Source organism: Amblyomma maculatum, chromosome 9 (assembly GCF_055883805.1).
Source record: "Amblyomma maculatum isolate TAMU_Amacu chromosome 9, ASM5588380v1, whole genome shotgun sequence".
NCBI classification, from domain to species: Eukaryota; Metazoa; Arthropoda; class Arachnida; order Ixodida; family Ixodidae; genus Amblyomma; species Amblyomma maculatum.
The window spans coordinates 101,654,092-101,671,425 of NC_139352.1; the positions used below are offsets into that span (position 1 = coordinate 101,654,092).

General features: G+C 46.2%; 1 protein-coding gene across 1 annotated transcript in view; it reads right to left on the reverse strand.

Annotated features, from left to right (window-relative positions):
• The window catches only part of LOC146180056 (uncharacterized), a 65,837-nt gene extending 50,531 nt beyond the window's left edge, over positions 1 to 15,306 (reverse strand). The window contains exons 1-2 of the mRNA XM_084579929.1: positions 15,230 to 15,306; positions 13,537 to 13,557 (exon numbers count right to left, since the gene is read on the reverse strand). Of these exons, the coding sequence (XP_084436055.1) occupies positions 13,537 to 13,540 (4 nt within the window). The 5' untranslated portion in view covers positions 13,541 to 13,557; positions 15,230 to 15,306. The remainder of the gene's footprint in view (positions 1 to 13,536; positions 13,558 to 15,229) is intronic.
• Positions 15,307 to 17,334: the final 2,028 nt, after the last annotated feature.

Here is a 17,334-nt window from a genome sequence, read left to right on the forward strand (position 1 = left end):
CATCATGATGTGGCGAATCTTCTCGGCTTCAGTCATTGATGTGTTTACACGATGACACAAATCTAAAACATCTTCTGTAGCTGGTAAAGGTTTCTCCTGTCTGCTGCATCCGCTCGCGCAACGGTGTTCGGCGTGAAGCTTGCGGACCGCAGGTCGACCGAAGACATCCACAAATCGGGATTTGAACGAGCCCCAATTTGGAATGTCATCCTCGTGATTTGTGAACCACAACTTTGCTACTTGGGTCAGGTAGAAGATCACGTTGTTAAGTTTTATGATGCCATCCCGCTTATTATGGGTGCTTACGCGTTCATACGAAGAAAGCCAGTCCTCGACGTCCTAATCGTCGGTACCGCTGAAGACCGGTGGGTCCCGCTGGCGAAGCACCCCGGAGCATGGAATAGAAGGGGCCGAGGCAGCGGGGCCGGTGGTGTTAGTGCTGGAGTCTGTCATTGAGGTAAGAATTCGACGGATGCGGAGCTCTAGGGCTAGAAAATGAAAGAGAAATCCCGCGACCTCCACAAAGTGTTAAGCGGGGATCCAGGCACTGGTAGTGGGCACTGGTAGCGAGCAGGACCGGAGCAGGGGTGGCCTAACTTGCTGTTGTTGTTGTCCAAATAACTTATGGCACATAACCACAGAGGGGGATCGGGCAAGAATTGGGTAGCAAAGAATTTTTTTTCTATTTTTTATTTTATTTTATTTTTTTTATAAAAAATAATTTCAGGGGTAGAGGAAAGGACACAAAACGGGAAATAAGTGAAATATAAAATGAAAAGTGGTAACACTCGCGGGAGATTGACGCTACAATTGTAGTATAAGTGATGTTTAAATATTTAGCAAGGCAAACGATTTGAGTCCAGTAAAAAATTTTGTATGGCGGTAAAAACAGACCTGTGACTGCGCCCAAGGATGGTGGCGCCAGATGATAACAATGTCGGGCTGCTTAAACTAAGGTCAAGCTGTTGCAATGGCCTTTCCATCAACAGTTTTCTCAACGTAGTAAAGCGGCGGCAAAACAATAAAAAGTGATCTAATGTTTCTTGTTCACCGCAAAATGCGCAGTCAGCTGGTCAGTCAGCTGGTCCGCAATATCACTTTCTCTTCCTCCTTCTCGGTGATCTGCCCACTTAATCGGAACCTCTTCTTTACAAAATAAATAAATGCATAAGTACTCCTACTACAAGAAGGTCGAAGGAGATTAAGTTCACCATTTCCCCACCACAACAAGTGTTCTGCATGTTTTCTCATCTACTCTTCCGCAGTGCTTGGCTGCCCACCTGTGAATCTGCCAGAATTAAAGCAGTAATTGTCTGGCGCTTACGTACTTACAAATTTAGGAGGAGAAACTGACTCTCAATTTCGCGTATAATTCCTTCGCAGAAGATTCAGTCCAAAAGCGTCGGTTATTTCGTTGCCACAATATGGGCCTAAATTGCAGTCATTCATCACGTTAGAACTGTTATAGAGTAATTAATATGGGCCTAAATTGCAGTCATTCATCACGTTAGAACTGTTATAGAGTAATTACACAGAAAGTAACCACCATGGCGAATGCAAACAACGCTTCCCAAAAATGTGGTTGCGCGTAGTGGCATTGTAATTTGAAGTGAAGATATCATTTAGCCATTCTTCGCCGAGTTTTCTGACTTTGGTTAGTATTATTTGTACACTGATAGCCATACCCACCGCAGTATCCAAACTATATTCAGGATCAGTGAGGATACACTGCCCATATCTGTGAGGAATGCGCGGCACAAGAGAATGAGCTCGTTGTATTTTTCACCCATGTTGCACAATCTTCCCGCCCAATCTGAGGTATACAGGTTTCGTACATCTCTGTCAGTTGTTTCTGTTTACAGTAATGCACGCATTACTCCGCAATCAAAGATGGCAAAAAAAAACTGAGATAAACGATCATAAGTTTTTCCCTGATTATGACGGCAGACATGACTTGCAGGCAGTGCGTCGTATACCATGGTCGTCAAAAGTTAAAACCCTTGTTTTAAAAATAAGGCAGTTTTTCTGAGGCTAACTATGCTCCCGTCACGTCACTGAAATCGCCCTTGAGGAAGTGCATCCTACTTTGGATGGCATAGCTACCGGAAAATTGTCAATATTCTTCGATTCGCTATTCTATCATAATCTAGCACTGGCTTATAAAAGTTGTCCTCTCAGCTATTTTATGGGTGCTAAACATTTATTTGTATGAAAACGTAGGTTATCATTCATGGGAGCGAAAAACAAATTTGTGCAATTCTGTAATGCTAAAATCTGAAGGTTGTCTTCACATCAGTAGATTTATGAAAGGATTGATGCATGCATATACCATTGAAGCTTCTGTCGCGAACACTAAAGCAATGAAACACAATTTCACTCAGTTCGTAGATTCTAAGGCCTCCTCAGGAGCAGATAACGTCCTGACAGTTTAGTTAGTGTCTGATCTTCTGACGATTAACCTTGAGGGACCAAACTTATGATAGAGAGGCTTGTTACGTCTGGGTGCTTGTTGAAGTGCATAGAGACATGGAAATTAATATCGATAAATACTAAGACTAGTATTTTATCCCATGCTTGTAGTTCTAAACTACACAGACCATTAAGGGTGCAAAATTAAGCACTAAAAGGATCGGCTGTGAACTATTAAAACTTATTTCTTTCAATTGGAATACTGTTCTTATGGCATAGTTGCACTATAATAATTGGACCATATTAGTTATGGAGTATTGTCGCAAAATGTATGTAAAAATAATCTTAACTGCGCTGTGCCGGGATATACGTACCAAGATATACGTTTCACTGGCTGAGAGTGTCGTGGTCACTGCATCTTTTGCAATCCTAGATACTGGGTATACACTCGTTTTATTCATTTTGCTTGACAGAGACGAAGACTGCCCGATGATCTCTGAAGTATCATGCAGCGGTCCAAATTGTCCACACAGTATTTCGAAATGGTATAGTCTCTTTCGTATACAATTCATTGCCTGACCTCTTCCATAGGCTCCATCTCAGCGGCTAGGCATCGTCCGGCCTTTCCCTTTGGCAAGCCGTTTCTCTCTATTCGCCCCGCCGGGGTGGTGCAGTGGTAAGACGCCTGACTACTGTGCTGGAGTACCCGGGTTCCAACCCGACCTCGGCGGCTGCGTTTCGATGAAGGCGAAACGAAGAGGCGTCCGTGTGCTGTGCGATGTCAGCGCACGTTAAAGAACCCCAGGTGGTCGAAATTTCCGGAGTCCTCCACTACCGCGTCTCTCATATCCTCAGTCGCTTTGGGACGTTAAACCCCACAAACCAAACCAAACCTATTCGGGCGTCTCCGCTGCTCTCTTCGCCTTCTTTCGCTCATTCTTTATTTGGTAAGTAGCCAAGTGCCAGGCCAAAACTTCCGGATCGGAACAGTTAGCCTTCTTTTCTCTGTAACGCCGTTTAGAAGCGGTTCGGCTCTCCTTCTCTGGATCCATGTCAAACGTTGGGACATTGCCGCCTGTTGCATCTCCGCCTTTTATAAGCAATGATGCGAATGTGACGAGCGGTTCCGCTGATAGAGCGACGGTAGGCGAAGCAGCGACGAAGCGCTCGACGTGCCTTGGGTACAGCGTGCAGGAACGATCGACTGGCAGCCCAGTGTAGCTCTTGCTATACAATTGGCAGATCATGAAAACAAAAAACAATCGCTTTAAACAAATACATTGCGGGGCTAGTTGGCCCTGATAGGACAGGCTGCGGAATGAAGCATACAAAGCCGCACGTGCGCTGTGCCACGAGTGTGGTGTAGGAAATCCCCCTTAAATGTGGCAAAGTGTATTTTGTGCAAAAGTGCCAGAGAGCAAGAACGTTCACTTGACAACGTATCAGACTCGTGAGAAACCACCCGCCCTCTGCCGCTCTTGCGAAGATGAGAAAGATCAGCGCTGTGAGTCACTAATTGAGGATATCAAAATTCTGAGCGGAAGTAAGGACAGATTAGCGCGCGAAATGCCTGAATCATTTCTTTGATCAAGTAAAGTGCAACACGTGCATTAATACCCACCAGCCACCCTGGGAGCCAGTGAATAGCCATTATGACGTGGTTAGCTCTCCGTAATCTACTAGGAAATTTCCTACGTGCATGCACTCGGTCATTCTTTCTGCATAAGTGTATAATGTGGCAGCTACAATACGATTACTTGGAGTCAGCACGTTAGCACCCGTGCTGTGTATTCCTTTATCTGTCTTCGGTTTTATATGGGGACGGATAACTCGTTAAGGAAGAAACAATCACTTGGTATCATCAAACATTTCCTGAACGGGACAATTAAGCACGCTTAAAGGAATAAGCTACCAGTTTATAATTAGATATTTCGGTTAAAATATCTGGACGCCGACGTGCGGCACTGACATTCTGTTGATCGCCCTCTCCCACACATACAACTTATGCGTCTGCCAAATTATCGCTTCATACCCCTTCTTGTGTAGCTCCCGCTTCATCCGTGGCGCGGTGCTTTTTCAAGCGTCAGTCGAGTGAAGCAGCAGCTTTGCTGGCGTTTACAGAGAGGTACGCACCTTTGGTTTTCACTGCGAGTGTCAATAGAGCATCGGGGCTGAAATACTCAAGACGTTGTTCGTGTTGTGTTCACCGGTTATGTCTGTTTGCGAGACGAACAAAGTGTTTTAAGTTGTTAGATTATTTCGTTATGCCCCCAAAAGTATCTCGCTCGTGCAGTTCAATATTTTCATCTGCGTGTTAGCCCCTCTGTCCGTGTCTCAATCGAGCGGGTATTTGTATATATTGTCAGGCAACTAGCTTGAGCTTGACCTGACCATAAATGTTTCTTCTCGCGCAGCAGTTCCACGAGAGATGCAAAGCCAATAAATGAATTGACAGCGAGTCAGTGCTTTGGAATCAGGTGCAGTGCCATGCATTCGAGAACTGACTTCATGTTGCGCTTCCTAAAGCAAGAGTAGCTTAGGCTACTGAGAACAGTGAAAAACGTGAGTCGCCCGTAATGATGGCAAAAGTAGAGTGGCGACTTATAAGCTATTGATATCTTGTAGTTTCAAAAATGTCTCTTCAAATAAAATATTCAACGGCCACTTTTATTCTCCATTTTTCTTAATAAACTTGACCGAATCAAAATCAATTAATACAGAACTTATTGCTAGCTCTGGTTCATATTTGTACCCAGTAGTTTGAGCGCTACTGCCGAAATTCTCCATCTTGTAACTAAAATACCTACATGAACCCAACTAGCCGCCACAGGCTTTGATAAAAATGGCAACACCAGTCGACACCACTAACTGTGCATCTCTTAAAAAACCAGCGCTTGCAGCAGCTCAGCGATAAGCGGCTTCACGTACGGAGCGCCCATTACGCTTCAGTGCTTGACAGACAACCTGATGACCATAAGGGATGCAGAACGCCGCCCCATAATGAAAGATATAACGTTACGAATAATTGCTTTTCCCGTTTTTCGCCGTGTGGCGCCGTTCAGCTGATATCTCTCCCCCACAAACGTATAGCAGGAGCGAATTCACAGCTTGCCAACATAGGAGGTCAAGAAAGAAGGACAGTAGAGAGCTGTGGACGGTCGCATCGGCCTTACTCAGCAGTCATTATAAAAATACAAGACGCGGTGTCTCGGCTCAAAGTATAGCCGCAAATTACGAAGCAACAGGCAAAACTAGGTGACACATTGCAGTTTTTTTTAATGATGTACATTTTGTGTTGATTCATGAATCTTCCCTTTCAAAGGGCCGTTTGACTAGCAATGTCTTCAACTTTACTCTCAATTTTTATCATAGCCAATATTTTATCCTTTTCCAGGCAGCCCCAACAACTCTGGCTTTAAAAACGACTCCTTCCCGTAACCTTTCACACGAGGTTAACGTTAAACACATAAATATATAATAACTTTGTAGTTATAGTTTCTTTTCGCAATCCATTGTACCTTTCAGCGTGCATCGCTCTAATACCGAATAATCAATTCCTCTATTCAACTTGCTGCACTGTATTTATAAACAGCTCTACCTCATTTTTTCTTCGCCACCCATAGTTCAATAGAGATATGAAAAAAAAAATACTTTCTGCGCCTACACCTAGCGTCATTTCCTTTTTTTTCTGAAACAAAGCATGGGCATCTGGATTACCTTATTAGGGCAAACTCCACTTCCCTACCTTTAGCCTTCTCTAACCTGATTATTCATCATCATCAGCGGAATATGGAAGAGGCCTTCTTCGTGCAGTGGGTATCACTGCAGAGCAAAGGCATCTCTTATTCCTCCAACAACCCAGTGCTGTGCTAGCTGCACCCATTTTGAACCCTGCGAACTTCGCCTCATCCACCCACCTAACTGTCTGCAGCCCATGCAGCGCTTTCTTCCCTTGAAATCCAGTTTGTAGCCCTAAGCCACCATCGGTTATCCTGTCTTCGCACTACATTCTCTGCTCATGCCCATTTCTTCTAGAATGTCATTAACTGGACTTATTTCTCTGGCCCACTCGGCACGCTTCCTATCTCTTGACGTGACACCTGCCATTTTTCGTCCTCAACTTCAATAAAACCTTTTTCGTTGGCCTACACGTTTCAGCCCCGTAGGCGAGTACAGGTAAGATTCAACTGTTGTATACTTTCCTCTTGAAGCGATAGCGGTAAGCGACTAGTCATAATCTGGGAGTACCTACCAAATTTGGTCGATTTCAATCTTATTCTCTTTGTTATTTTTCGTTCGTGATCTGGATCTGCGGTAACTACCTGTTCTAAGTAAACAAATTCATCTACCACTTCGAGTGCCTTCCTGCTGTTTCTTTCCTATGCTGTTGAACATTGCCTTTGTCTTCTGAATATTTATTTCCAAGCCTGCCTTTCTGCTATTCCTGTCTAAGTGATCAATAATTATTTAGAGTTCATCCCTATAGTTACATAACAAGGCAATATCATCAGCTAATCGCAGATTACTGAGATTTTCTTCATCAACTCTTATTCCTAACTGTTGCCAAACCAATCTGAATACTTCCTTTAAGCAAGCTGTGAATAGTACTGGGGAGATCATGTCTCCTTCCCTGACAGGTACCTTTCTTTGTTGGAATTTCATTTATGGGAAATTTATGGGAACGTTTTCTCAACTTCTTCCTTCGTCACTGCCGGAATGTCTGACTGATATGCTCATTTGATGGTGTACATTTCCTTTCTTCCGTTTGCTGAAGAAGGTATTTATGATTCTTGAGCTATTGCTTTCTGCCAACCTCTCTCCTGCTATTCATAGAACCAATGTCATAGTCCCCGACAGCCTTGTCTTCTGCAAGCTTTTACCCTGCCTTGGCATAAGTCACCCAGTATAAAATTTACCGCGCCCTTATTTCTCTCATTGACAATTCTATATCTTCGTAGAAGGTTTCGACTGCATGGTCATCATGACTAAATGTCGGCGAGTAGGCCTGCACAACCTTCAGTTTATCAGATTATACCGCTTATTAAGGCTAATTACGATGCCTGCTACCCTCTCATTAATGCTGTATATAGCTCTATATTACCACCTGTGTCCTTATTGACAAGAAACCCCACTTCTGGTACTCGTATCTCCGATATACCTCGATAACACAATGCATGTCCGCCGTTCAGTACGTTAATGCCTCATTTGGTGTCCTAATCTCACTAAGCCCTATCACATTTCATTTCACACCCTCTAATTCCTCGAACAGTACTGCTAAACTAGTCTCACTAGTTAGGGCTCCAGGATTAAATGTTGCCAGGGTCAGTTTCTAATGGCGGCCTGTCCGAAGCCAGAGATTCTTAGCACCCTTTGCTTCGTTGCAGGTCTGACCGCCACCGTGGTCAGTTGCTGCGCAGACGCTGTGGACTCAGGGTCGGGGATTTGTTGGATTATTCATAAGAGAATGTGGTCAATTACTACTCCAGGATAGTCGAATTCTGTTTGGGTAAGGGAGTGCGTTTTCTGGTGGTGTTCACCGGAGAAGTCGCAACCTAAACCAGTTGATGCAAATTCATCATCGCGCAGACGTTTTGTATTCTGGTGGGGAATTGCATGGCACCGGAATTCGAACCACGGTCATCTTGCACGCGAGGAGGATGTTATACATCCACACCACTGTGGCTAACCTGATTAAAACATGTAAATCTCACCGTCATTATCATGGTAAGCCGGACTGTGTGTGATGAAGTCCTCGTACCGCCACATTCTGCAGTGTGCGTCCAGGTGTCCAGCTCCCGCGCCGTTAACGACTCATTTGAGGCTACTGTGGCGCCTCGTCATTCACAGTGCGTAAACAAAAATGTGTTAGTGCTGCATTGTTTGGGTTATGTAAAAGAGGGCCGCACCGGACTGTGGACTATAAATTGCTAACCGGAACCGGGTGTTTTTCCAACGGGCTTAAACTAGCTTCACGTAGCGCAGCTATACCGAATTATGTAACTCGTTACTTCTTCGCTTGATAACCCTCAACTACTCACCTGTTGACGAGAAGCTCCTTCCGATGATCAGCTCATTGTTGAATACCTCACAACGACAGATGTTGAACAACCTTTTGTCCCAGAACGGGTCAGACTTTGATTTCAAGCACTCCGACGGCTCTCAACGTTTTCCGCGCACGCCACAGGATTGAGAAGGAATCTGCCCATCCGATCCGCCAAAAGCCGTACCGCGTGTCGTTGTCAGAGCGCAAGGTGATCACCGAGTAATGTTGAACAGGGGCGTAGTTCAGGAGCCCTCCAGTCCTTGGGCCGCTCCCGTGATATTGTTAAAAACGAAAGGACGGAACATGGAGGTTCTGCATCCACTACCATCTCCTCAGTTCCATCACTAAAAAGGACGTGTATCTTCTCCCGCGGATCGACGATGTCTTAGATTGCCTTTTCTCTGCATCTTATTTCTCTTCGGTTGATTTGCGATCGGGGTATTGGCAGATTCCTAAGGACTCTGCTGACAAAGAAAAAACTGAGTTTGCTGCGCCGGACGGCCTATATGAATTCAATGTGATTCCCTTTGGCCTATGTAATACACCGGCGAGTTTTGAAAGATCTATGTTCACAGTATACTGCGCGGCCTCAAGTGCGAAATCAGCATGTGCTATTTAGACGACGTTGTTATTTTTGGCCGTACGTTTACTGAGCATGCGACTCGCTATTGTTTTAGATTGCCTGCAGAAGGCTGGCCTTGCCCTGAATTCTAAAAAGTGGCGCTATGGCGAGCGTCAAGCTCTAGTACTCGGACATCTCGTCGACCGCGATGGAGTTCGGCCAGATCCACAGAAGACGGCAGCAGTTGTAGCATTTGAACGACCCCAGAATCAAAAGGACCTCCGAAGTTTTCTGGGTCTATGCTCCTACTTTAGAACGATTCATCCCAAGATTTGCCGACGTCGCTTACCTTCTGACGTCCCTTCTACAAAAGGATGTCCCGTACGACTGGATTGTGACGCGTCTTTCCACCCGCTAAAGTTTTCAGCTTACGTCACATCTCATACTACGGCACTTCAACCCCTCCGCTCCAACGGAAGTCCACACTGATGCGAGCGAGATTGGTACTGGTGCTTTTCTTGTGCAACGAGCATGTAATTGCGTATGTAAGCTGTTCCCTCAGCAAACCTGAGCGTAACTACACTGTTACGGAGCAAGAGTGCCTCGCTGTAGTTTTCGCTGTTCAGCGATTTTGGGGCTACTTATATGGATGCCATTTCACGATTGTGACGCACCATCATGCCCTGTGTTGGCTCGTCAACCTTCGTGATCCATCTGATCGTCTGGCACACTGGGCCCTTCGTCTGCAGGAGTAGGACTTCACTGTTTCGTACAAAACTGGCCGCAAACATGACGATGTAGACTGTCTTTCACGTCTCCGCCTTCCTACGACCGAATGTGACTGCTGACGTCGATCACTACGTCTCCTCCGTCGTTCCCGAGTTTTCTGACGCATCGGCTCTGCGAACTGCGCAAGACATCGACATAAGCCTGAGCCACTGCTTGCGGCGGCGCGCGATTCCACAGCTCCCAGCCCATTCTGTCTCCGTGATTGCCTTCTGTACAAAAAGGCTTACTCCAGCAACGGCACGAATTTTCTACTTGTGGTTCCCGAGAGCTACCGCTCACGCATCCTGCGTGCCATGCACGTCGACCCCGGTTCCGGTAACCTGGACTCTGCACGAACGCTGCACTGTGAACGCGACCAGTTTTATTAGCCAAAAATGCGCCAGACGACTGAGCGATATATGGCGAGCTGCACCGAGTGCCAGAGACACAAACGTGCTACGTCCACGCCACAGGGCCTGCTGCATCCTGTGACTCAACCACATGGTGCATTTGAGAAAGTTGGAATCGACCTTATGGGTCCCTTCCCGAAATGTTCCGATGGAAATCACTGGATAGTGGTTTGTGCCGACCACCTCACCCGCTACAGCGAAACGGCTGTTCTTCCTTCAGCCACTACTCATCACGTGTGCTCCGTTCCGTCATCCTGCGCCATGGACCTCTGCGAGCAATCATCAGTGATCGAGGTCGGCAGTTTACGGCAGATGTTGTGGAAGAGCTTCTCAGATTGTGCTCGTCACATTTTCGACACTCCGCACCATACCCCACTCAAACCAACGGTTTGACGGAGCGCACCAACCGCACACTCGTCAACATACTCTCTATGTACATTGCATCAGACCACAAGACATGGAATACAATACTGCCGTTTATAAAGTTTGCCTTAAACACTGCAACACATGAGACAACCGGCTACAAAAAAAGACAAAGTACCGTCCCAAACGCTTTCCTTGGCCTCGCCGACCGTTGGCTTCTTTCCTCCATTTATTATAACGGGCACCCTCATTTCCCCTTGATTAATCTGCTTGTAGCTAACGGGGGTCTCGGTTATGGCAGTCTTGAAGCCATAGGTAGCGTAAGAGGGTTCTAGCACAGCTTTCGCCCTCGCTCTTGATCACGTTCTACGTGACGCTGGCGGTACAAAGGACGTCCCACGTCCGCCGCTATGGCTGAGGGTGGCGCTGGTGAACACTCTCAAGGTTCGTATACAGAGAACATAAATACCCAAAAAAGTAGCAGGGGGGACAGCAGCCGATGTAGCTCAGTTGGAAGAGCACCGGACGCGTAATTCGGAGGTCCTGGGTTCGGATCCCGCCATCGGCAAGTTGTTTTATCTTCTACTTTGTGTCTAATTATATTTCCCCTAAACAGATTACATTACTAATTTCTGTGATTATCCAAGTAAGCATTAAAAAAAAAAGACAAAGTACCGTCCCCAACGCTTTCGTTGGCCTCGCCGACTGTTGGCTTCTTTCCTCCATGTATTATAACGAGCACCCTAATTTCCCCTTGATTGATCTGCTTGTAGCTTACGGGGGTCTCGGTACTGGCAGTCTTGAAGCCATAGGTAGCGTAAGAGGGTTCTAGCACAGCTTTCGCCCTCGCTCTTGATCACGTTCTACGTGACGCTGGCGGTACAAAGGACGTCCCACGTCCGCCGCTATGGCTGAGGGTGGCGCTGGTGAACACTCTCAAGGTTCGTGTACAGAGAACATAAATACCCAAAAAAAGTAGCAGGGGGGACAGCGGCCGATGTAGCTCAGTTGGAAGAGCACCGGACGCGTAATTCGGAGGTCCTGGGTTCGGATCCCACCATCGGCACGTTGTTTTATCTTCTACTTTGTGTCTAATTATATTTCCCCTAAACAGATTACATTACTAATTTCTGTGATTATCCAAGTAAGCATTAAAAAAAAGACAAAGTACCGTCCCCAACGCTTTCCTTGGCCTCGTCGACTGTTGGCTTCTTTCCTCCATGTATTATAACGAGCACCCTCATTTCCCCTTGATTGATCTGCTTGTAGCTTACGGGGGTCTCGGTTCTGGCAGTCTTGAAGCCATAGGTAGCGTAAGAGGGTTCTAGCACAGCTTTCGCCCTCGCTCTTGATCACGTTCTACGTGACGCTGGCGGTACAAAGGACGTCCCACGTCCGCCGCTATGGCTGAGGGTGGCGCTGGTGAACACTCTCAAGGTTCGTGTACAGAGAACATAAATACCCAAAAAAAGTAGCAGGGGGGACAGCGGCCGATGTAGCTCAGTTGGAAGAGCACCGGACGCGTTATTCGGAGGTCCTGGGTTCGGATCCCACCATCGGCACGTTGTTTTATCTTCTACTTTGTGTCTAATTATATTTCCCCTAAATAGATTACATTACTAATTTCTTTGATTATCCAAGTAAACATTAAAAAAAGACAAAGTACCGTCCCTAACGCTTTCCTAGGCCTCGCCGACTGTTGGCTTCTTTCCTCCATGTATTATAACGAGCACCCTCATTTCCCCTTGATTGATCTGCCCGTGATCCTCGGTAATTCGTCGACACCAATCTTCGCTATTCCGTCCATAACAGACCTTGCATCGCCGAAAATCTTCGTCGGGCCAAAGAAGCTCGCTGTCTCGCCCGTTTCGGATTTTGGCTTCGCAAGAGCGTTTAAAAGCTGGATACGACAGACAGCATCGTCATGTGTCTTACGCACCAGGAGACTTAGTGTGGCTTTGGCGACCTCTCCGGAAACGGGGTTTAGCCCAGAAAATATTGGCGAATTACGCTGGCCCCTACGTTGTACTCAACCACGTCAGTGATCTGAATTACGAAATCGCACGCATGACCGCAACTGGTCGTCGCTCAGCTACAACGGAAGTCGCTCATGCCGCCCGGATGAAGCCGTGTCAATTCCGTGGGAACGACTCAAGCCCTCGCCAAGGGGGGTTTCGGCTGTCTCGAGGGGAAATGTAGCAATCCTGAAGAAGATTAAAAACATAAAAGAAGACAGGAAAAAGTACGTTGAGAAAAACGAGGAGACTCTCGCGCCCGTGCCGGATTCGCAGCCGTTGACCAGCTGAGCTCCCTACCCTCTCGACTTTTTGTTGAGCGCTCCAACATCAAACCCCCGTCGTAACAATATATAATAAAAAAGAAGAGGCCCTAGTGCAGAGCCTTGTGGCACGCCGGTTGAACTGGAGAAGTGAAGGATAATTTGTTATTAGCAATGACAAACTGTGAACGATCTGTAAGAAACGAATGCAGCCACCTAAGAGTGTTCAGGTCAAGGTTAAGTTTACTTAGTTTCAGAAAAATCTGTTGATGAGAGACCTTGTCAGAAGCCTTCGAAAAATCGAGAAATATGCAGTCGACAACGGAACCCCTGTCAACGAATGAATTTAGATTATGCGTGAAGGTTAAAAGCTGCGTTTCACAAGAAAACAACTTCCGAAACCCATGTTGACTGTCAATAAAAAAAGCATTAGAATCAAGGAATGATACAAGGTGAAGGTAATTAACATGCCCCATGATTTTACACGGAATGATTGTTAATGAAATTGATCAATATTTATGTGGGGAATGTTTATCTCCGAACTTATGCAACGGAATCACCTTCCCGACTTTCCAGTCACCCGGTGTGCAGACTGTTTGAAGCGATTGTCAGCCTTCTTGCAATTACGGATGTGCTTTCTGTGGTTACGTTGATGTGGAACAGTGCAAGTCAAAGAAAAATGACGCAGTAGGTGATCGCTTACCCATGGCAAGTATGTAATGGACTGGAAAAGATCAGGCGTTGTGGTGAGTATCATGTCGAGGATATTAGACGTAGTAAGCGAAATTCGAGTTGCCTGCATTACAAGCTGGGACAAGTTGAAATCACTGCAGGGATTCAGAAATATGTCACATTCGCTCGAAAAGGGATCACAATAAGAAGAACGCACATTAGACCAAACTATGTAGTGGAAATAAAATTACCCAGTAAATTGAATGGGCTGTTCGGATAACGAACTGTAATCATATGGATGGCGTCATGAAGTTCGTTAACAAAGGGGGGGGAGGGGGGGGAAGCAGACGGCGAACGATAGCAAACGCCCAATTTCAATTTACTAGAGCAGGTGCGAATTTCGACCAGCACAAGTTCTAACGAGTTAAAGAATGCACCGGGAAAGACATAACAATATCTGTAACAGCTACAAGCACTCTTCCGCCGCATCTAGACAACCTGTCGCACCGATAAATGTTACAGCGCTTCTTACAGGTTAGTATTTCGCTGCTATCTATATTTCCTGATAGCCAAGTTTCAGTCAGGCATCCGATGTCAGCATCGCAAGAATCGATACCAGAACACAGATCATTGCTTTTAGATATTAGGCTAAGAATATTTCTGAATACAAATAAAAGCGGGGTAATTACCGGGGATTTCATTCTACTGCCCCTCACGCAGTACGCAGTGCTATTCAGTTAGAGTATCGGTCGGTGGCCCAGAGGCACAATAGGGTTCATCTATAGAATTCTCAGAACGCTCGGCCGGAAATGGGAAGTGGCTCCGGATTTCATGGACAGAATCATCAGAGTGTTTGTAAACGTAGCACTTGTTTTTTTATGAAGAGCTTATTGAAGCGAAGCTTGAATGTTAAAGGCTGGGTTTTGCTGAATTCAACCAGTTTTTTTAGCGTGACGAGTGGCGGGCGAATAGACGTCACTGAGCGTATTTTTTTATCCTGGAGCTTGGAACTATTGACCAGTTTTTTCTGTTTCATCTTGGAAGATGAGAATCTGGCAATAATCGGTCTGCATTTATCTGATGCGAAGCCGCCGAGCTTGTGTGCTATTTCGATCAAAATTTAAGAGGACGGATTTGGTAAGCAGGAAGTAAGAATACTAACTAGGTTTTCTTCTGACGAAGCCCAGGACTCCTGCGTGTCTGATATACCATAGACTAGAAGGTTCTCGCGTCGCTGCCTGTCTTCAAGCTCAGCCAAGCGTTCGCGCAGTTAGGCGTTTTCACTTGAAAGTTGGTCAACTAACTGCTAAAAAGGCTGTACTTCCCTCTCGCCTACATCAACGGCAACCGGTTTGCGCTCAACTTCCGTTAGCCTTTTGGTAATTTCTGTCAAATTTTCTTCCAATTTCAGCTGGTACTTTTGAAGTTCAACAGACTATAAAAGCCGCTTGGTCCAGCTGCATTTCCGCAGTTCGCTTGTGTACAGCTTCTTACATGGCAAACATATCTTCCAACTGATTAGACTTGGCGTCATGCATAGAGCCCTGTGCCTAGGCCCTCGTGTTAGACCCAGGATTGGGCTCGACATCCCCGGACAACACAAGCAGCTGGTTTGCGACATCACAGCACTCACTCAACTTAGAAAGCAAGGCTCCCGGGCGTGGGAACAGCAACAGGCACGCGTCATTTGATTTCTTAGCGTACAGGGAAGTAACAAGACTAACCTGGACGAAGAAGCAGAGCGGATTATCAATCCGCATCCTGGTGCTGTTCTCGTGCCCACTAAGGGCGTCCAGGTCCTGCCTGCTCTTCATATAGGCAGCAGAAGATGATGTTGCTGTTTATCCGGATCTTTCACGTGATTCAAGGACGGCCTTGACAATGTGCTTGTCTAGCCGCCACGTGGGCCCAAACGTCTTGTTTAAATGGAAGGGCAACTTGCTGATGTCACAAGCAGATGACGACAGCGGCGCGGTACTGAAGAGAGCCCATGCCGTAGCCTAGACGAAGAAGCATGATTAGGAAGCCGCATCCTGGCGCTGTTCTCACGCCAGCTTGATAAGAGAGCGCCGAGGATTAGAGTGAAGAGAGGCCCCCTATACATTTTGGTACTTCGATATGCCGACATACAGAATTTAAAAGATGCATTCCGATGGAGGAGATATTCAAGTGAGTCACTGAAGCTGTTTTATGGTGAAGACCACAGATTCAGCAGTGCAAGCTGAAACACATAATGATAAGCCGAGTAAATTTGTGTGCTGCCTTTCGCCGTGCTTTGCGTACCAAAAGAAGGACCGCCAATATGAAGTACGTGGATGCTCCCTGTACGCACTACACGAGATTACTCTTTTTTTTACACTAAATGACGCTTCAGCTGATGCTTCTTTTCGACCTATTTATTGTTGTAAATGACAGCTTGTGATAAGCAGAGATGTTTCATAGGTGATTGGTCAACGAATAGTTCTGAAAGAAGAGGACTATACTTGACTTATTTGAAGTAATTAAAACTGTGGGAGGAATCGCGACGCAGACTGTTGTGATTTTTTGTGCATAGTAGTATAATGTTCATGCCTTTATTCATGTCTTCTTTAAAGGCATCCCGCTGCTAAAATTGGTACGGCTTGGAGACCGTGGAATTTCCGTTACCACACACTGTAAAAACATTTTTTCAGCGCTGTCAGTGTCACATCACCTCGCAATCCCATTTCACCACCGCACAGTACGCATCAGCTGACGCATATTCAGCGCTAACCATCTCCCCTCCCCTATATGGCCCTCCACCTCCATTTTCCACCTCCGCTTCCGCCTTTTCTTCTTCCGGCTCCCTACTCTCCGGCCACATTTCTTGCTGCCTCTTCTCGACCTCCTGGTCCACTCAAAACTAGCGTTTACACGCTATTCCTTACATCATCTCCAGGCTACGGATCTTTCAGCGCTCACTATAACCTCCTCCCATGATAGCCATCCTGGCCGTCGCCACGGGCGCTCTTTGTGCGTGCATCCTAGTTTCTGTTCTCCTCTTGTCTCGCGAGAGCAGATTTTAAATTTATAAATCTGTGATGATGATGATGAGTACCTTGGGTTATTCTTTTGGGGGGGATATTGGGCCTGGGTTATACCGGCCTGAGTTGTGGCGGCACTCTTGGCGTCCAAGGGGAAGGGAAGATGGGATGGTTGGTAGGGGGGGGGGGGGGGATCTGTGAACCAACTCGCCAACTTCACTCTCCTACTGCAGCGGTATTACGGCTGTGCAAGCCCGCTTACCTTCTCTCCAATTTCTCTTTTCCTTAAATGGGGGCAGGTGATTTCCATCTCTTCACTCGGCAACTATCTGTCGCCGCTGGCAGGTGGGAGCCAGCAAAGTGTCGTCTACCGCCTGCAGAAGACACTATGGCCATTACGGCGTTCAACAATTTTATGAAGGTTAAAGGTTTCGTCCTGGCTTTTCCTAGCCATCCCATTCATATTCATTCTATATAAGACAAAGTTTGCAAATATATATTACAGTTACCCATTCTGAATGTATTTCGGAACTGATTTCATTAATCTGGTTACCGAAACAAAACCACCCCAATTTTTTACCTTCCATAAAATATTCGTCACTGTTGAAAGGCGCCCGTCTTGTCTTCCTAATTTCGGGGGGGGGGGGGGCAGCTATAATATCCGGCACTTCCTTACACATATCAACTTCCTCTTCGGAGAAGCCAAGCTGCCTTTTAAATTGCGATAGCGGTTGCTTCTGAAGCTTATCAACGATAGAAATCAGCAGTTCTTATTTTGCTTGTGCAGGTAAACGAATAGATTGCAGCGTATGAACCGGCTTTAATCC